The sequence below is a fragment of the Onychostoma macrolepis genome, chromosome 13 (genome assembly GCF_012432095.1).
Source record: "Onychostoma macrolepis isolate SWU-2019 chromosome 13, ASM1243209v1, whole genome shotgun sequence".
NCBI classification, from domain to species: Eukaryota; Metazoa; Chordata; class Actinopteri; order Cypriniformes; family Cyprinidae; genus Onychostoma; species Onychostoma macrolepis.
In genome coordinates, this window is record NC_081167.1 from 13,532,143 (window position 1) to 13,554,190 (window position 22,048).

At 39.0% G+C, this 22,048-nt stretch overlaps 1 protein-coding gene across 4 annotated transcripts in view; it reads left to right on the top strand.

The window, feature by feature from the left end:
- Positions 1 to 22,048, top strand: part of atrnl1a (attractin-like 1a) — a 302,814-nt gene that overhangs the window by 148,371 nt on the left and 132,395 nt on the right. For all 4 annotated transcript variants that reach the window (XR_009273862.1, XM_058795276.1, XM_058795278.1 and 1 more), the window contains one exon: positions 13,800 to 13,861. Coding sequence is in view for 3 of the 4 variants with exons in the window: in XM_058795276.1 (XP_058651259.1) it covers positions 13,800 to 13,861 (62 nt within the window). In the remaining variant the exon portion in view is untranslated. The remainder of the gene's footprint in view (positions 1 to 13,799; positions 13,862 to 22,048) is intronic.

Below are 22,048 nucleotides of genomic sequence, written 5' to 3' on the forward strand. Positions count from 1 at the left end.
CAAGGCTTTTACAGCCCTTACTTCATCGTATCCAGGAAAGGCGGTGATCTTCGACCAATCCTGGACCAGCGAGTCTTGAACCGGGCCCTGCACAGGCTCCTGTGCGAGATGCTGACGAACAGGCGCATAATCAAATGCATCCAGCCCCAGGATTGGTTTGCAGCGATCGACCTGAAGGACGATTACTTTCATGTTTCGATCCTTCCGCGACACAGACCGTTCCTATGGTTTGCGCTCGAGGGTCGGGCATGGCAGTACAGGATCCTCCCCTTCGGGCTGTCCCTGTCCCCCCGTGTCTTTGCGAAGGTCACGGAGGGCACCCTTGCCCCGCTACGGGAAGTAGGCATCAAGATCCTCAACTATCTCGAGCATGGCCCGCGTGGGAGAACAGTTGTGTGATCACAGGGACCCAGTGCTTCAGCACTCAGCCAGTTGGGGCTTCAGGTCAACTGGGAAAAGAGCAAGCTCTCCCTCGTTCAGAGAAACTCTTTTCTCAGTATGGAGTTAGACTCGGTGAGTGTGGTGGCGCGTCTCACCAACAAGCGTGCCCAGTCCGTGCTGAACTGCTTGAGTTCCTTCAGAGGCAGGACGGTGGTACCACTGAAACCCTTTTCAGAGGCTCCTGGGGCATATGGCATCCGCAGCTGCAGTCTTGCCGCTTGGATTGCTTCATATGAGACTACTTCAGCACTGGTTACACTCCCGAGTCCCAAGATGGGCATGGCGCCGTGGTATAGTTCGCATGACTGTCACGTCAACGTGTTGCCACTCATGCAGCCCCTGGACAGATCTTGTCTTTCTACGGGTCTGACTGCCCTTAGAACAAGTGTCTTGGCATGTCGTTGTCACAATGGATGCCTCCAGTGCGGGCTGGTGCGCTACATGCAATGGGCAGGCAGCCTCGGGGTTCTGGTTAGGACCTCGACTGCTTTGGCATGTCAACTGCCTCGAGTTGCTGGCAGTGCTACTAGCCTTGCGGCGGTCCGGCCGCTGCTGCTTGGCTAGTACGTGTTGACCCGCATGGCCAACACTGCGACCGTTTCATACATCAACCGGCAGGGAGGTCTACGACCACGTCGCATGTCACAGCTCGCCCGCCATCTCCTCCTCTGGAGTCAGATGCGGCTCAAGTCGCTGCGTGCTGTCCATATTCCGGGGGAGCTCAATCGTGCAGCCGACGCGCTCTCACGACAGCTCACTTTCTCCAGAGAATGGCGACTCCATCCCGAGACGATCCGGCTGATCTGGAATCGATTCGGGGAAGCCCAGGTAGACCTGTTGGCTTCCCGCAAGTCCTCCCACTGCCAGCTGTATTACTCCCTGACCGAGGCGCCCCTCGGCACGGATGCACTGGCACACAGCTGGCCTCGGGCTCTTCACAAGTATGCGTTTCCCCCTGTGAGCCTTCTCGCACAGACACTGTGCAAGGTCAGGGAGGACGAGGAGCAGGTCTTGCTGGTTGTGCCGTATTGGCCCAACCGGACCTGGCTTTTGGAACTCACGCTCCTTGTGACAGCCCCTCCTGGCGCATCCCTCTGAGGAAGGACCTCCTTTCTCAGGGGCCCGGCACCATTTGGCAGACTTAGCTGATCTGTCACTAGCGGTGGTTAACACGATCACTCAGGCTAGAGCTCCCTCTTCGAGGCAGGCCTATGCACTGAATGGAGTCTGTTCGTGAACTGGTGTTCTTCTCACTGAGAAGACCCCCGAAGATGCACGATTGGGGTAGTGCTTTCTTTCCTGCAAGGCTGTAGGCTGTAGGCTGTCACCCTCCACCTTGAAAGTGTATGTGGCTGCTGTCGCAGCACATTGCTATGCAGTGGACGGCCGGTCCCTGGGAAAGCACGATCTCATCGTTAGGTTCCTGAGGGGTGCTAGAAGGTTAAATTCTGCTAGACCACCCCTGGTGGAACCCTGGTGGAGTTCCTCCAGCACCCTCGGCAATCAGACTGGACGGATCAGTCTGACACCAGGCCCAGTACTTCGGGTAATCCCATATGTGTATTCTACCACGGTAAGGTTTCCCTCACGGTAAACCAGTGTCTTCCCTTTGACGGAGCCCTCTGTCAGGCCCTGCTGGCAGCTCTCCTCCCTACCCCTAGGTAGGATCTGCCCCAGGGTCCATTCGTATGTAGTACTGCCCCAGTCCTGGGTCAGTCCATATCAGTGTCTCCATATGTTACCTCCCTTCGGGCAGGATGTGGCCTCCGTAGCGCCCTTCTCTGGAAGGCTCGCTTCACCGTCATTACTGCCAAGCTGTAACAACAAATAGGAAAGACTTGAAGCTATATTTCATTGAAGGTCGAAATCCCTTCCGACTTCTGTGGGGAAAGGAACAGCGGCTTGGCTATCTCCAGCAGCGATGTACTCAGTGGTCCCTGCGGCCACCAAGGTTAGCAAATTTGTGCTGGGGCGATGGGAAGGTTGCGACCTTTCGCATGGCATTTGTCTGTCACGCGCCTGCTTGTCAGCATCTGCATGCCACAAGGTTGTGACGGGGTTCAGGTTGTGGCGCTTTCCATAGGACCCCTATGTCGTCACGACATAACTCGTAGTGACCGACAGATAGGGAACGTCTCGGTTACGTACGTAACCCTCGTTCCCTGATGGAGGGAATGGAGACGTTATAGTCCCCATGCCACAATCTTGAACCATCGCTGGTTGCCAGGGACTCGTTCTCGGCTCCTCAGTCTATTTATACCCTTGTGCACAGGGAGTGGCGCAGGTATGCAAAATCCACTAGCCAATATTCATTGGCGTTTTCTCTTAAGTCAGAGATGATTGGGGCTTCCAAGTAAATCCCCTATGTCGTCACGACATAACATCTCCGTTCCCTCCATCAGGGAACGGGGGTTACGTACGTAACCGAGACGTTCCTTTTGTGGAGAAGGAATGGGAAGAAACAGATCAAAACTTGCACTGATGTGAATCCTGTTGCATATTTACTTTGTTTTACTTGTACATTAGTTTGATAATAATAATAAAAATAATGTATTTCATTTAAAATATTGATATTACATATTTATTATTATTATTATTCATACATGTTCTTTTTTTTTGTATTTTAAAAACTACCACGCATAAAACTATTACTTTTAAAAATTAGTTATTCAAGAAAAAATTAAGTAATTTTATTTTGTAGGCTAGTAATTGGCTAATCTGTATAATTTTGCGTCTCACATTTTTTTTGTGCAGATTTAGAAAAAGATTTTAAAAGAAAACTTTTAACTATTTGCTTCAGCAGTAGTGTCAATAGAATCTAAACTGCAGAAGCAAGGCCTTAGATCACCAAAACTTGTTATTGTGGTTTGATTTGATGCCAGATGTATATTGTGAGTGTGTATGATTTAGCATCATGTCATACAAGGATGCGATTATTTTGTTCCACCTCAAATGATATAGGTGAGCCACATCTCTGCATGTGACTGATTATAAATATGAAGCTCATTTGAATATTGTAGGTATGCATAATATTCAACTAATATCCTACTGCAGTCATTAGGTTCTGTCATGAATATGTTAATGTACCATCTGCAGATCTTAGTGCTCTCGCTCTCACTCTGCCATGTCTTTGTGCCACACGTCCAGTTCAAGAAGTCAGATATCATACTCATAAACCTTTTATAATACTTTTAATATTCCTGGGAAAGGTAGAGGAGCATCTATTTTTATCCTTTCCCATGCACTCAACCACAAACAAACCTGTTTTTTCCCCCCCCGTTGCAACAGCATGTTGTTCACTGACCAGTGCTGAGGTTTGCAGTGTCCTCTCCTCATCCCAGCTTTTGATATTCTCCTCAGAGAATTTTTGTATTTGCTTTTAACAGCTCCCTGTGCTTTTATGTGCAGGCCTCACAGAGCCTCTGATTCACTCTGATTCTGTTTTGCCTCAGAGTTCTTGGTCCTCAAAGGTGGTATTGAACTTTAAAAAGCACATGCACTCAATAATCACTTAGCCTATGATCTTTGTACAATTATGGTGTAGTGGTAGACACTTTCACACTAACAGTAAAATGCTTCTCATGAGCTCTTCCGTTAGATCGCTCCAGATGCTCTCTGTGCTTCTGAACTACAGTTTCAACATATTTCTAATGTCACCAGTTATATTTTACATGAGGACTTACAATATATAAGATTAGGTATGACGCTGTCTGAAACAGGTGTCTGTAGAATTTGACATTTGTAATGTTTCATCTTTCTTTCTAAAGAAAATTACAAAATTAATTTTATTAATTTTAATCTGTTGACAGCCATAATCTAGTTTCTAACAGTGGTGGGTAGAGCCAAATAAAGTGATAGTTAAAAGTTTTTTCCAACAATTTTTTTGGAATGGGGTCCATTGGTCTTTGGCATCAGAAAGTTTGAAAAAACCTTGCTTAGTAATTGAGTATTACAGTGTTTTATAGATCAACCATAGTTTCATCCATATTTCCATGTTTGGTCTCTATTTATTTATTTTTTAATTTTTGAAGTCATTCATATGGTTTGTTGACATTCTGTCACGGTGCACACAGCAGGGATGAATGAGGAACGCGCAGACAAGGATAAACTTCAAAATAATAGTCTTTAATGGTGACATCAGGACAGGGCAAGACAGGGCAAGACAAGGCAAGGTTGACACAGACAGGAACACCGGGGAATAACGAGTAGACCAGACGAAATCTAACTAGACAGGCAGGAACTAAATACACATGACAATCACTGATAATTAGACGAAACACGGCTGGACAAGACTTAACTAATAAATCACACTTAAGGACAGGAACAAGACCAAATATGGACACAAGAGGCGGGAACACATGACACACACGACAGAGGACGTGACACATACCAAGGTTATTATAGTTTTGAATTTTTAAATTAGTTTTATTTTAATATCGTTTTCAAATTTGCTGTAAAATTCAGTTTAGTTTTTATTAGTTTCATGAATATTTTTGTTAGTTTTAGTTTAGTTTTTTATTTTGTGAACACATTTTTATTTAGTTTTTATGTAGTTTAGTTTCAGTTTTAATTGAAGTTTAGCAGAATTAACAGATCACTTCCAGAGTGCAGGTCAAAGAAAGACGTGGGCATAATTTAACGGTATAGTGAGGCAAACATCTAGCGACACAAATTTAATGCATGCTGAGATTGATAAGATGGTAAAAGTATACAAATATACACCTAAGGAAGCAGTCAAGCTTTTTTACTAATCTACACAAGTTGCGCTTAATGTCATATCTAAAGATGTGTGTTGAGATATTTAATATAAAAATAAATGTAGACTAATTTGGTTAGATTAGATGTCTTTTTTCTTATTTAATCATAATCATGATATTGTAACTGTTGTGTCTTGTTCACTTTTCCGTGAACAGCGGCGCATAATTCATAACTGGGACTAATGAAGTTCAATAATAACGGCACTCACATTTAACAGTAAAGGCTCATATTTGAATGTGTTATTATAAGCGTGTGTATGATGTTGTCACGGGTGCGTGGTTGTAGTTCAAATATAAATGAAAGACAGGAGAACGAAACAGCATCAACTCACTTTCCCATTTAATAACTTAAGATCGGACAAAATACAAGGGGAGAACTGAGGTCTTATATGAATGGGAACAAAAGAGCAAACAACATAATTCAAATCAGGTGGGGACAATGAATGATAATTAACAAATGAGAAACGGAACCAAACCAAATAAGGAAAACAGGAACTCAGATAGGCTGACACGTGACAGATGTGATTTAGCTTATGCACATTTGTTCGAAAGCCAGAGTGATCACAAGATGCTAGGCAAAAGTTAGGCTATTGCTTACAGAAAGTATGCGCGTTATCTTTTTTCTGTTAATTATCATGTTGCGCTGCGTGTCTGTTTTCTTCAAAGCACCAACTTAGAATGCCTAATGTTGGTTTGATTGCTTGCGTTACATGAGAAAATAAATAAGTTTGCCTACCTGATGTAATGTGTATTTAATGCGGGTGCAGTTCGGGTCGCGACTCGCGGCCTTTGTCAAATGGTTCTGGTCTGGTACAGAATTATTAGTGCTGCTGTCGGATAACGGGTCGGGTGTTCTGTTAAGTACTGTTTACCAAACAGGGCCCGTGCAGGACTCTGCTTTAAACTGCTTTGCGTCTCTCCGTCAGATATCCCCATGTGCGTGATGTGCCATTTGGTATTTCCCTAGCCGCCACACAGCTCATATATTTTCCGCCAAGGGGTGAGAGATTATGAAAACGATTATTTATTTTGGATAATTATTATTTGATTTCAGTTAGTTTTTCAATAGCTGTTGTTAGTTTCGTTTCGTTTAAGTTTTTCAATTATTTTGACATTTTTATTTTATTTCAGTTGACTAAATAGTTTTTCATCAATCGTTTTCATCTTAGTTTTAGTCTTCGTTTACGAAAATAACCTTGTGACATACTGTCAAGAATCAACTTTTATCTAGCTATGCACATGAGTTTGTGCAATTTGAGATCATTCTATCGCTACAATCGAAGAAAAATTACCTTCTGAATGACATCCATAGTCTGCAACTGGTCATGTAAATTATTCGCCATTAAGTCAACAACATGACAAAAAAAACAAGAATTAATTTGCTATTAGCTCCTTTATTGTAACGTGCACAAGGCCTTTGCAAGCACAGCTCCATTCTAATGCATTAGAAAACATATTTTCTGACAGATTTAAAGTTTCATGAAAGTGGGTCTGCCTTCAGGAAACTTTTCTAGAGTGTTTTTCCTGCCAAACTGTTCCTCTGCATTGCACTGGGCAGCAGCTAAATGTAAATTAGATGTATAAGAAAGCATTTTAGGATAATTGGATGCTAATGCAAAATTAAATCAATACATTTAGTATTGAGGGGTTTGGACTTGATATTATCACACTTTTTTCTAGTAAAAAGATAAATTATGGTAATGCAATCTGTTTCCGTGATCCCTGACGTCTGGCACAGTATTCCATAACACCTCACTATTTTTTATTTTTTTTGCCTTCATGTCAAGTTCATTCTCTATATGTGATTGGAGAATGTGTTTTAGAAATGTGTAAATTATAGCTTGCTCAATATAAATAAATTATAAAAAGACAGTATGATACAGTACATGCTTTAAGCCTCTCTTCACCCATCTACAATATAAAGCATGGTGGTGTAGCTTCTGTGAGACCAGCTGACACGGCCCAACGAGCTAGAGGTCTGGCACTAACAGAGACATGCCCTCGTTCATAGACCAACGTGTTTTTGCTTTAGTGGACATCGGGCCTAAACTCATGAGCCTGACCATCAGTCACCATTTTCAGGTCGTTAAATCTCTTCTGTAGATATCTAAAATCTACAAGGTCAGGAAAAAGGCGAGAGCTTGGAATCTGCTAGCTAGCATACCCATAATGTTCTTTTATATCCTCAAAGAGCTCTTTAATGGAGGTGGCAAAGTCAGGGTTATTAGCCAGAAGCTGGAGTGAGATGGAGAGAAATATGCTGACGGTAGGTAAAGACATCATGAGAAACTCAGTGCTTATCAGGATTTTTATTATTTTAATTGACAAGACAACAAACCATCAAAAAGAATGTGTCTGTGTCTGCCAAGCTGCTAGGACTGTGTAGCCAATGTTCAACTGTCCTTGGGCCTCTTAAAGGGATAGTTCACCCAAAAATGAAAATTCTGTCATAAATGACTCACCTTCATGTCGTTCCAAACCGTAAGACTTTCGATCATCTTCTGAACACAAATTAAGATATTTTTGATGAAATCAGAGAGCTTTCTGACCCTGCATAGACAGCCAGGAAACTACCATGTTCAAGGCACAGAAAATGTAGTAAAGGCATCGCTAAAATAGTCAATGTGACATCAGTGATTCAACCGTAACTTTATGAAGCTGTCTTTACTACATTTCTGTAGTAAACATAGTCTGTGCAGGATCAGAAAGCTCTCGGACTTAATCAAAAATATCTTAATTTGCGTTCTGAAGATGAACGAAGGTCTTACGGGTTTGGAACGACATGAGGGTAATTAATTACAGAATTTTCATTTTTGGGTTAACTATCCCTTTAAAGACAAAATGAGTTGAATGTGTCTTTTAGTCCATGTACTTTGATGCCATACTGTGTATGTGTGTGTGTGTGTGTGTGTATATATATATACTCTATATCTTGGAATTAATCTAGATTAAAATGGCTCATTTGAATTCTGCCAAGTAGATCAGAATAAGTTCACTACTAGTAGTAAACAACTAGCAGTCATCAAGAATTTAATATTGATAATAACATTGAAGACATTGTATGATTATTCCTTAAAGATAAGGTTTTAATAGTTTTAATAGTAGTAGCCTATTATGTTCTGCCCAATGTCTTCAAGTGAAACCGAACTTTTTTTTTTGACGGGTTGCCGTGAATACCTTTACGTTTCTGTGTATATGATATGAGGATAGTTTTTCTCAAATGAAACGCTCGAGTGCTCGTGAAGTGACTCTCAGAGCAGTTCTGGAGATGTTGTTCATGTATTTATGTCCTCATTTAGTGAGACGACAGACGTTATATCACCGCAAGCGTCACGCGGGCTTCTGTATGAGTAAACAAACCCGCGCGTCTTGCGCCATACATTAACACAGAGACACGCAGAAGTCATATTTAAATAGACGTTTTGCGGCTTAATATTTACAAATAGGAGTGGGAGTGTGCTTACTTGTGTGTGTGTGTGTGTGTGTGTGCGAACTGGGCGGAACTCCGCTGTGCGCGCGATACAGAGAGCGTGACAATGTAACGTAGAGACAGAAATGACTTGCCGATCTTCATTGGGAAGCTTCTTAAAAATACATTTTCCCTGAAGCAAACCCAGCTGCTTCATAGCTGCATCCATGTTAGCACGCATACACACAGGTTCGAAGACTCGTTCTCGCCCCCTACAGTGCAATTCTGCTAGGTATACATCCGCGCTAAAATATCAGGTGAAAGTCATCATAGCTTGCGTAGTATAGATCCAGCTCCCAACCCAACTTTGAGAATAGATTAACGGCGATATTTTTTTATCGCCCGATAAGAGTCTCGCGTTAACGCCGATAACGGCCCACCACTAATATATATACATATACATATACTGTGTGTGTGTGTGTGTGTGTATATATATACACATACACACTACAATTCAAAAGTTTGGATTTGATAAGATGGTCACCAATACTGTATTTATTTGATCAAAACACAGTAAAAATAAAAATATTGTGAAATATTATTACAATTTAAAATGATGGTTTTCTATTTTTAGCCAGATTTCAGTTACACATTATGATCTGATTGGATTTATTGCCACTTGCATTGCACATAAGAGGTTATGTTAACTGCAGCATTTTTGACATTTCTTTTTTTCCTTTCTTTACTAACCCCTCAGTAAAGTCAGTAGTGTCTAGAAGAGAAGGGAAGGAAATGTTTAAAAATTCTCGGTTTGGGGAGAGAAATAAGAGAAATGAGATTCCAGTTAAATAATTTGTTAAATAACCAGATATTGTTACTAGAATAACAAGAAAAACCCAAAAATCTACAACACGTTTCAGCGACTGTGGTTATGTGCAGTGCAATGGAGGCGACTCACTCCATGTACAATAAATCAAATAATATGATTCTTCATCTCATGCTGTATGTGTATATTATTACTTAACCCTATTTCTCAAATTCACAGCTATTCTTTGTGTATTTTTAATTAAAAACTTTCTATACCTTAATGCCAAACACTACAGACAAAAATATTGTTCATGCACTGGAAATTGATTTTGTTTTTTTGACCTGCCGATACCTATAATTGACAGCATATACAAACACGCAATCTATGCAAATTTCAATGCAAAAATTATTTACATAAAATAAATTATTAAACATTACAATTCCCCCAATCTGGACTAAGTTACAGATTTTCTCTCACTTAAACAACTCTCAAAATAAAATTCTCTGTGACTGGAAAGTGGAAGAAATAGTTAACTTAAAATGAGTTGCTGTATGTGACAAAACAGATGTCATTTCCCACTATGTTTATAAATGGTCATTTTTTCCCCCAACCTTATTAAATGGCATCTTTCACATCAAATTCTTACTTTGTTTCAATTAATTCAGTTAGCATAATAAGAAACTGTAGAGTTGTTACCATTCTAAATGGTACCAAACTCTATCTTTCTACTGCTGAGGAAACAGAAGCTGCATCTGAAGTGGCATTAGATGCATTTGCAGACAGTTTGATGGAGCTGAGGTGGCATAAATGCATTTACATTGCAAATTTCAAATGCATAAGATTAATGTTTACATATTTTTTTTTAAACATCCAAATAAATGTTGAAAAAATGCAGTGATACTTTTAACTAGACTAAACCACCAGTAGGTGGCGACAAGTGTCTGTTTTAATGAGTGAGTCATTTATTCATTCATTCAACCAATTCATTCAAACGGCTCATTTATTCAGAAACGAGGCAATAACTGTTCTTATGAATGGGCCACTGGATCATTGACTCACTATATTCGTTCAAATACGTGGATTCATTCAGTAACAACAAACACCGCTGTGTGTTGCTCGGAGACACACAACAGTTCTGCTGGCTTTGATCGGAACCATTTTCGTCAGCGAAATTGAGCAAAAACAGTCAATATTTTGTCTAAAATCTAAGTAACTTCATTTTAACTTCTTGTTTATTGAAATACTATTGTATAAAATCAGTGTCACATTGCAATCGTGTTGATATTGATATTCAAGGAAACATCATGGCCATATAATGTTGCTTATCTAAATCATATTTTGTAAATATCTTTTTATTTTTCTACCGCAGAATGCATCTATAAATTTCTGTGAGTTACTTTGTTTGTGCTGTTGTCTCTCTCACACACTCATTGGCATGACATAAATACATTATCAGTCGCCGTTTACACTGAATGCAATTCAAATTAGAATCATTCTCAGGCGAAACGAGACGTGTTTACACGTGACTGTGAGTGTGCGTGGCTGTGACGGAATTGCCTGCGGCAAGACGTGAGACCAAAGACTATAGAAAGGGACTTTGGTGAGACTGACCGGCTGGTCACCGATACGGGCCGGTCATGCGAAAAGTCAGCCGAATCCGATCACTGGCCATCAATACATATCTTTAAAGACTTTCGTTCCTTCGGTAGACCTTACATACATCAAACTTTACAATTTTACTCCTTTCTATAGTTTGATGGTTTTTATAGAGGGGTTTGTTTATATATCATTTGCCTAATTTATAAAACTACTTATAAAACTATATAGTATAATTTGTCAACAAAATGAAACTAAACATTTTGAACCTGGTTTCATCCAATGTTCAGATGTTCAGTTATTTTTTTTTTATCCTATTCACCCTGGGGTGTCTTGCCTTAAGGACTGGAACGCATTTACTAATAGTGATTTTCTCAGTTTGTGTGTTACCGCTCTCAACCCAGCATGATGTTTACAGTAAAGGCTGAATTTAGGAGCGGGGAGGAGTCAAGAGCACTTCAGTAAGGTACCAGCTCCAGCCACCAGCTCAGCTCGCTTAATGGCCAGTCCCTCTGGCAAGAAAAATAAGCTTTTCTCAACACTTTCTTTCTTTCAGTTTTTGATTGTCATGCACTTTCACTGCAAAAAGCAAATGCCAGTAAATCACTTAAGGGCTGACCAACCCCCCTCACTTCCACCTGCGCACACACACCTCCCCATCCGCTCCTGACCATCTATCCTAATGCCCCTTTCTTCTATCCAGAAATTAAAAGCACATTTACGGTCGGAAATGTCTCATGGATGTATTAGTCACCTTTCATGATCACCGGCTGTGCACCCCGGCACAAACGAACACAGCTGCGTAGCCTGACAGAGAAGGTCCACATGTAATGTCTATATGTGTGTGCGTAATTGCCTCGCTATATAGCTGCCTCTGTTTTTGCAGTCGATAATAGTGTGTCCTCCAAGAAAAAGAAAAGTGCAAGTCCAAAACTCATTCGAACTAAGTAAACACATTTTGTCGCCTGAACTTTTAAAGCACGCCACTTCTTGAAAAATAAATCACTGTGATAACATCTGACATTTACAAATCAATCATAAAATGACATTTTCTTTTATCAGATGGTCGATTTTTAGAAGGAGATGGAGTGCGGATTAAGATTTAGATAGGTTTAGTTGGGAGAATTATGTATTGGATTCTCATAAGCAATCGATGTGAGTGGCCTCAGATATTGAAAAGGCAAATAATTCGGTCATGTAGCTAAAGCAATCAGCGAATGGACAGGAACACAGGATCTTATTTGTGAGGTTGACTGCAACGGCTGAGAAATCAAATGCATTTTATATAACACACTGTGGTTATTGTACAGCTTATGTAAGGGAGGACTGGGAGAAATGTTAATCTACGAAACCCCAGTGATTTCAAACACTGTCTAGTTATGTATTGGCACGTTACGTAATGTAATGAATTAGCCATCACAGACTTCACTCCCACTAGCTTTTGGGGTCTTTCATCCTTGAGTGTGAAATTATTATTATTATTTTTTGGTCTAACTTTGGGACCCATGACGTGCATGCACCATGTAAAAAAATAAAATAAAAAATAAAAATGAAATGTTCATAAAACCAAAAAAATTAAGCCAACATTTGGCATGACTTAATTTGAGTTCATTTACATGAATCTATTTTTAAATACATTTTAACTTTACAATTTTTACTTGTTTACTTAATTTGCATGGTTTTAAATAGTTAAATATGACAATATAAGTTATTAGAACTTCTAAAGTAAATTGTAGGGTTTTTTTCAGCATTTATTTAATTGATTTAAAAAATATATATATTTTTTTATTTATTTATTTTTTAGTGCACTTCAGACCTTTATATTTGAGATGTGTTAGTTTTAATAAGGGGTATATTTTGAGTATGATAACAGTTTCAATATTGTACTAGCACTGCTAGTTCTAATTGCTTAGTGTTTTAGTAGTGATATGATTCACTGCATAATTAGTTTACTTTTAATTGCTTTCCATTATGTGGATTATAATATTCAATAATGCAGATAGTAGCAAGCTGTTATCATTGCAAAAGTACTTGTGTTTTTGAGCCTTGGAGTCTTTTAGAATATTTAAGATTGGGGAATGAACTTGAGATATTATGTGTAATGGTGGCAAAAATAAATAAATAAAATCCATAAATAAATAAAATTCCACATTGACAAAGTCAAATAAGGCACCATAGATGCACATAATTAAGTATCTGAGTATTTCAAGTCCCTATTCGGCAGTTGGGGAAAATTCATTTTGCTTGTTTTCTAAGGAACCTTGCCAAAGTGTAGAAAATTAATATGCCATGAATATGTAATAAAACTACTTACATGTCAAGTAAAAATTATTTTGATTAGAAGTGTTTATTATTCTACAGAAAGTTTGCAGTGTAAGGTGCACAACAAATTCAAGTTAGATTAGATCAACAACATAAACACTTGATTAAATTATATGTCAAGTTTATTACCAGCCATCTGTTTTTTCAGAAAGCTTTTAAACATGGTTCAACAGTAGTTTATTTTTTGTCACCTAGCCCAGCGTGTTGCTTTTTTCCTTCAAATTTGAAGCCATTTGATGATTAAAATGTTTATTGAAATAAGACTTTTAAGCTGCACTGTAAACTGATGCATATTTAATACAAAAACTGTTTTAGGAGACATTAATGCAGAAATCTATGTAATTATGATTTACGATATATGCCCCATTATAAATATACTTGGGTGTCTTTCAACAATAGTTTTTGCATGATATTTTACAGGGGTAATAATCCAATCCCTAACACCTTTCTTCTTCTTTTCTCACAGATATCCTTCTCTCAACACAGCAGCATCATGGACCTGGTGCAGTTCTTTGTCACATTTTTCAGGTATGCACACTTCATTAACTTAAATTAAATGTTCTGTGTGATTCAACAGAATAAAATTTGTGAATAAATGAAACATTTACTTTCTTTCTTCATAATATGCATTGAATTCTAGTTTTTGGAATTTAGTGAGATAAGTTTGCTGAGGATGCAAGGATGCAAGGATGCATTAACCTCACCATCCAAAGCCATTAATGAAGGCTGGCTGATGAATAAGCACAATAGGTATAATTGTGTTGGCTGTGATGAAGCCAAACACTGCCACTCTTGCTGTCTCTGCAAATAAATGCATTCTATGAAAAATCTTAATTATTAAAGATTATAAAAAGAAAATGGACATGTCTTAAGTAGAGGTCGACTGATAGTGGATTTTACCGATACCGATAGCTAGGTTGGACCACACTGGCCGATACTGATTAATCAACCGATAGTTTTCAAAATGGATACTGAAAGAGAGCTAGTGCTTTACTATTTAAAAAAAAAAAAGCAGCAACAGTACTGAACCATACTTTGTAAATGACTAAAAATATTAATATTATTTACTATATTGATCATTAAAGTTATTTCATAGTTTGCTAATGCTAAAAGAAGAAACTTTAAAATTTAAAAATGTAGCCTATTAGTAGCTAATAGTGAATGTTGAAATGAACACACTCTAACAAGGAACAATACTTCTACAGTTTTCATTAATGCTACGAATGGACTCTTATTGTTAAGTGTTACCATTTAATTTCAACAATCATGCTTAAAGATGGCCATCTTTAAATACCTACACAAGACCATAGCATTAAAATTACATGCATATGGATATTGTATGTGTATTCACACACTTTACTTGCTTCTATTTTTTAACACTTGATAATTATCTAATCCAAAAAAAAAAAAAGTTAGTCACACACGAAAAAAAGTTAGTCACACACCGGGCAAAAGCGCAGCGCTGCGTCTAGGAGAATTCAGAGGTATCACACACACACACACACACACACACCAGACGCTTTGCGTTCAAATCAAGTGGCGGACTAAAACAATTCATTTAATCACCAAACGGACATAAGTTTGCTTCAAGAATGAACAATGTGACATAAATGAGTTTGAAGTTCGGTGTTTAAAAAAAAAAACAGAGCAAGCGGAAAGAGAAAGCGCAATCTGTATTACAGCTCTCTATATGAAGCATACAGACTTTATTAGAGCCACAGAAAGACAAACGTTTTGCTGAAAAATGCACAATACATAATTTATAGCCTAGGGTGAAGTCATTATGTACATTCACAACGATTTGGGACAAATATAATGTAATTTAATAGAAAACTATGTGAATGGCGCTCTGTTCCGCAGCAGGCTTTTCTGTCGGCTGTATTTAAATGCGAGTCTGGAGTTTCTCGCTCTGTGCAACGCACAGTGTCACGTATCAAAATAAACAACACGTGCTGTCAGTGATTTCCGCCTCTAGAGGCCGCTCTCGTACTGTATAATGCCAGCGGACCCTTCTCAGCCACTCCAGCAACGGTTGAAAACCGGAAAACTATCGGCATGGATTTTTGCCGATAACCGATAGTTGGGGCAATCAACTATCGGTGCCGATCAATCGGCAAAACCGATGAATCGGTCGACCTCTAGTCTTAAGACTAGTGTTGTCACGATACTGGAATTTCTAACTTCGATACGATACCTTGAAAAATATCGATATTAGATACCATTTTCAATACCACAGAGAAAAAAACGACACAATATTAAGGGGGTAATTTATTTTTATTTTTTTTAATTTAAAGATAAATATAACAAGTCTAGAACATGACAATGAGGTACATTTTACATGAACAAAAATGTTTTGAGGTAGTGCACTTGTTCAAAAGCCTCTCAGATTGCCATACATTCAAAAACAAAAAACGTGCAATCTTTTGTATTTCCAAGTAAAATCAAATCTAATCACAATATCAACAAAAGATACTTAAACTTCAAGCAAAAACAAAATCAGTGCAATCTTATGCATCAAGTAACAAATTAGTAAACAAAATAATTAAATGGAATCCGTTACTGCAGTTATATGCAGATTTTCTCTACAGAGGTGAGTGAGATTGACACCCATTACTGTATCCTAAAGTTGTTTTGCAACTTTCAGATTTTGAGCTAGGAACATCAGCATGTCAATGTGCTCCTCTGTAAGTTGTGCCCTTCTTGCACTGCAAATGAGCCCTGATGTACTAAATACACGCTCTGAAGCTGAACTTGAAGCAGAGATGCACAGATACTTCTTAGCAAACTGGGCAAGGTGAGGTAAAGTTGTCTCATGTGTCCTCCACCATGTGAGTGGGTCCTCTTCTGCACTAATTTCAGGTATCTTTTCAAATACTGAGAACTCATTTTTGAGTTCCGTTTCTGCACCCTCACCTTCTTCTCTGGATGATGAACCCTCTCCATGTTCATTCGTTTTTTTTCCCCCTGTATGCTTGTTAACAGTCTCTTCAGATCTGATTTAGTTTTTTTTTGCTGGTTGCTGCTTGTCATCTGGAGATGATGTTTGCTGACTTTGGCCCCCTGCTCCTAGCAAATTGACACTGACCATAAGATTCTGTTTAACCTCCTCTCTTAAGGTTACAAAACTGTCCTTGAACCTTGGGTCAAGAAATGTGGCTGTTTAATATCAGCTGCAGATGTGTGTTCTCATATCTCTGAGATCTTCTCTGATGTTGTCTTTAAGTTGACGTTTTAGGTTGCTGTCACCTTCCTCAACTGTCAAAGTAGAGAAGATCTTCCAACTCAGAGGCAGGACTGCAGAGAGAGTGGTGTGTTTTTCACCACTAAGGGCATCCGTGAAAGAGCTGACGGGGCTCAATACCTCTTTTACAGTCTCAAGAACTGTAATATCTGAATCTTTGGGCATGAGGTGCCATTTCTTCCGATCATCAGCTAGAACTGAACAGACAGCTTGCTGCTGTTCTAGAAATCTCTCCACCATTTCATAAGCTGAGTCCCAGCGTGTGGGCTCATCATGGATCATTCTGTTTTCAGGCAGTTGCAAATCTTTTTGTTTTTTCTTCAGCTGTCGCAACATCTTCGGTGACCTGCTGAAGGCAGACACTGTCTTTCTCAACCTCGACAGTGATCCAGACACACAGTCTATATCCAGGCCCTTGTTAATGGCTAGGTGCATGTTATGCCCAAAGCAGAGAACCCATAGCCTGGTAATACCAAACTCTGCTACTTCGCTTTGCTTTGTAGACAGAGTCTGGAAGGGCATAATTGACAAGCGTTTACTTTCTCGTGGGCGGGCGTTTGTCTGAAGTTTAAAATCAATCACATAACAGTTGGTTATGACGTATGTTATTTGCCGGCTCAGCCGCCTCGAACTTCCGCTGTAAACACAGGTATGCGACGAAAACAAAACCATCGAGCGAAATACCGGAGTGAAGATGGCTGTGAACAACTTTTGCAGATTATGTGAAGTAAATCTACTCATCCACAATTATCGCCTTGCCGAATTTTGGCCTCCTCAGTTTCTCGCTGACGATCGGTAACAGTTGATAAATTAAACTTTTCCCAAAACCTGTCGGGAGTAGGGCCACAACATCACCTCCATTGAAAATGTGAACCAAACACTCTTCTTGTTCGGGCTTCAGTTGGCAAATGCCGGGAATATTCTCCACAACAGAGCGAACAGTATCCCGTGTCTCCATGTCCGTTGTCGCTTTAGATTTCCCTAACATTAACCCTTTAAAACCTAAGGGTAATATAGGTCATTTTCACACATTTTGTTTATTTGACTGTAAAATTCTAACAGAATGTGCTATTTTCAAGTGCAAGGTGTCATTTTTTTCAGAAAACAAATGACTTTCAAAAAAGTACAGTTTTTGACCATTAATCTTGTGTTTTGAGTTTGTAAACAGAATTTAAATAGACAAAAATAAAAAAAAGGAATAATTTTTCTGTTTTTTATTTAGAAAAAAAGAGAAAAATCATGATCGAAATATTCCAACACTTCTTACTTCAAAATTCAACTATAATACATATATACAAGTATTTTTGGGACACTGGGTTGCACAGTTTTCATTCAGGAGGCTTTTTTGTTCATACACGAACACATTTACACATGCATTCGCATGCATACACCCATTCATTTACATGCGCGGACTCATTATAGCGATGCACACACCACATGTGAAAAAGTCTCACTCAGCCTGCTCCCAAAGTCTCATCAAAAATCATCCTAATCGACTCTTATGCTGTTTACTCCTCCTTGACCATGTTTTTGTTCATTTTGTTTATTATTTTATGCAATAACAAACTCCGCGCTCCCTATCTCTCCATTCAAATTCTCCCTTCCCGCTCTCCCGGAAATCTGCCGTCATTTGTTGACGGAGCATAAGAAATTACCGTAATAAGCCATATATTGCTGAAAAGCGCATGTTGTCTGCTGTCAGGAGCAATTTGAATTATTTTGATAGTGCAAACGGTAGAAGAGTTATGGTAACATTAATACAGCTTGGCCTGATGTGTCTGCGCCGACACAGCCGGTTTAAAAGGGTTAACTACAATCTTGAATTCGGCACTTAGCGTCTACGTCACAGCTCTCAGCCCACCCTCTGTTCGTTGGTTGGCCCGGCTGCTGCGGAGCCGGAGAGAAACTGAGAGATGGTTTGCTATATCAGACTGAGTACAGAAGTGAAATGAAATTGAGCGGAAGTACGAAGTCTGACGTAGTCAGGCTAGGGCACCCATGTGAAGTCTTGCTGAAATGCTTTCTTGTTTGCTGAAGCATTATCAGTGGTGATAAAAGCCATGTATGACATGTCCAGCTTCCATGCTTCTTGTATCATCTCTTCCAATGCTTCCCTCAAACATTCTGCTGTGCGCTCAGTGTTGAGCCCAATACAGCCCAAACACCAGCTCTGCGTGTCCCAGGTTTCAGTGACAAATTGCAGAGTTACTGCCATGAACGTGGAAGTGGCCCTGCTTGTCCACAGATCAGTGGTGCATGAAAAAAAGGTTTTCCTTCCAAGATGGTTCATGGCTATTTCTTTCGTTTCGTTATATAGGGCTGGGATTTCGGTGTTCATGAAAAAGTTCTGTGAAGGAAGGGCATACCTGTTGTTCAAATGTTCAAGAAGTTGTTTGAAGCCAGGTTTCTCAACAGTATACACAGGAACCTGATCCATGCATACGTACACTGCTACAACCCTGTTCAGCTTCTTAGATTCATTTGAGTTTGCTTCATACTTTCTTTGCTGCTCAAATACAGCTGGTAGTGTGGGTTGTGTGTGTTTTGTTTTTGTTGCAGGTCGAGTCTCATCTTTCTGGTGCTACAAGAGAATGCCAAACTTTAATAAACATTTTTTTTTTTCTTTTTAGACCACACTTTTAAAATGAACCGAACTATCTAACTAATCTTAGAACTTAAGTTAATGGTAATAGATATTTGTTAACATTAGTTAACATGAATAAACAATGAAAAATACTTCCAAAACATTTATTAATCTTAGTTAAAAGTTAATCGAAACTAACATTTACTAATACATGTACTAATTAAAATCCAAAGTTCTATCTGTTAATATTTTTTTCATTGGACCAGAGCTAACATGATCTGTTGTATTTTTATTACCTACTGTTATCAAAGATTAAAATATACGGTAACAAATGCATTGCTCATAGTTCATAAATGCTGGTTAATACATTAACATTATTTGATGAACAGATTTTAATGCCTGATTCACATATAATCACCGATCCGCATCACACGCAAAAACAATGCTCATTGGATCGACATGAAGAGAAATTGCAGAATTTAAGTAATAATTTTTTGAATAAAGTTAAATAAGCACAAGTTAATTTACATTTGACCACAGTTAAAGTATTTACTTGTCTAAGCTTCCTCAGTCAGATTATATTAACTTCAAGAATTACGGTGAAAAAATGAGACAACACTCATATCAGCAACAATACTAGGCCATCTTGGTTAATGTTTCAGTAATGTTAAAATGAGAACAGTCACCAACCTCTCGAAATTCTTTATATAGATCCGGGTGTCTGTCTTTCAGGTGCTTTGCTAAATTAGAGGTGTTAGCGCCTTTTGTTAGCACTGCTCTGTAGCAACTCTTGCATATTGGCTTGCTTGTGTCCTTCGGCTTTCCATGTTCATTTGCTTCATATCCAAAATATTTCCAGATAGCACTCCTGCTGTGTTCTTTATCAGCCAAAGCTGGTCACGGGGGCGCCACACTCGCCATCTTTCTATTCAGCTCACTTTTGCTATTTAACCAGAGCGAATGAGACGAGACAAGAAGTGAAAGTGGCAGCTCGGAAATTAGTATTGGTAACGTTCAGATATTTCAGTATCTATATTTTTGACAACACTACTTAAGACACACATACCTACACTACTCTTTTAATTTTATTCTTGAACAGCAGCCAGAACCATATGCACATTTTTGCCGGTGATGGAAATCATCCATTTCTGTGACAGCACATGATGTTTGCAATTGCATGGTTTCATTTTCAGTTTTCACTAGTCATATGTGTTCAGAAATGTCATACTTGTTATAGTTCTGGACAGTCAAATTACAGAGCTCAGTGACCGCAGTTGTGTTTAAAGTGCCTCAAAGTGCAGCAAAATAATTACATGCCACCTACTCTGTATAAATAATAACATGCCGCCTGCTATGTATAAATATTGAAGCTCGCGTTAGACTGTCAGCCGCCTCTGTATTGTGTTCTGTGGGATTTTTAACTATCAGGTCAAAACAGATGTCATGTAACGTCATTCCAACCTTTACTTATCAACTTGTTTATCACAGAAAAACAGAATGTTGCTATAAATGAACTGACATGAAGGTAATCTGCTATGGTTTAGTCATGCCATTTTTAGATGTATGTATTTCAAGAGTATTTCATCATTTGACTTTATTTGATACACAGATATATAGTTTTTATTAATAGATTATGCTGGAAAATGCACCGTAATACTGTGACTTTGACATTGGCTATTTATCTTGCATGTATCCATATTTGTGTGCAGTAATTTCAAGCGGATATGATTGTGTGAGTGTGCGCATCCCAACATTCACAAAGGTTAAGGTCATGGCAACAGGGATTCGATGTTTGCTTTACAGATTCTTGCACTTACTATCCAGTATGAATAGCAAGAGCTTTTTTTGTTGTTGTTTTGCAATTGTGGGCATGGGAGTGTGTTGATAGATATCAAAGTTGAAGCTAGAGGCTGTAGGGCTTTGTTGTTTGGTGTGCATTTAGTCCTCTGCAGGCGAGGGACACGTCTGATGTAATTCATTATGGCATTTGAGGAAGATGGGTGCGTATACTTTGTATCCCTCCCATTTTATATCTCTTTCTCTCTTTTCCTCACTCCTTTCATGTCTTCTGGCTGTAGATTCACAGTTCTGGTTATCTGTCGAGAGTATACTTGAAGTTCAAGCCAAGTCCTTCAAAGCCAAAGTTCAGTCTAATGCCCAACTGTTTTACAATGCCAAAACAGACATCAAGTTCTATGGAAAATATTATGTTGTGGTAAATTGAGTGTGCTGCATTGGCACACTTAAGTTATTTTAATTACACGGATGAATAATGGTGTTTGTTTGTGAAACAGCATTAAGGAGCATTGAGTATTGATTTGGAACTCTGTCACTTTGTGTCTGTGGCTTGGCTGACAGAATGTTTATGAATTTGTAGTTTTTCCGGGAAAATAAATGAGAACGTTCTCTCCAATAGAACTGGACAAAGTGTCCAGAAATGTTGATAGTCAAAAGAAAAAAAGAAAAATTACATATATAAAAATTTATTTAAAGGGATAGTTCACACAAAAATGAAAATTACCCTATGAATTACTCACCCTCAAGTCATCCTAGGTGCATATGACTTTCTTCTTTCAGATGAATACAATCGGAGTTATATTAAAAAATGTCCTGGCCCTTCCAAGCTTTATTATGGCAGTGAATGGCTTTTGAGATTTTGAAGTCCAATAAAGTGCATCCATCCATCATAAAAAGTACTCCACACGGCTCTGTGGGGTTAATAACGTTTTTGTAAGAATAATATCCATATTTAAAACTTTATAAACCATAATCTCTAGCTTCCTCTTACTGTCGTACGCGCATTCACAAGAGAGTGGCGTTCCAGCAGATGACGTAGGAAGTAGGCGAATGCGGAAACCACACAGGATGGAGCAAAACAAAACACTGGTCA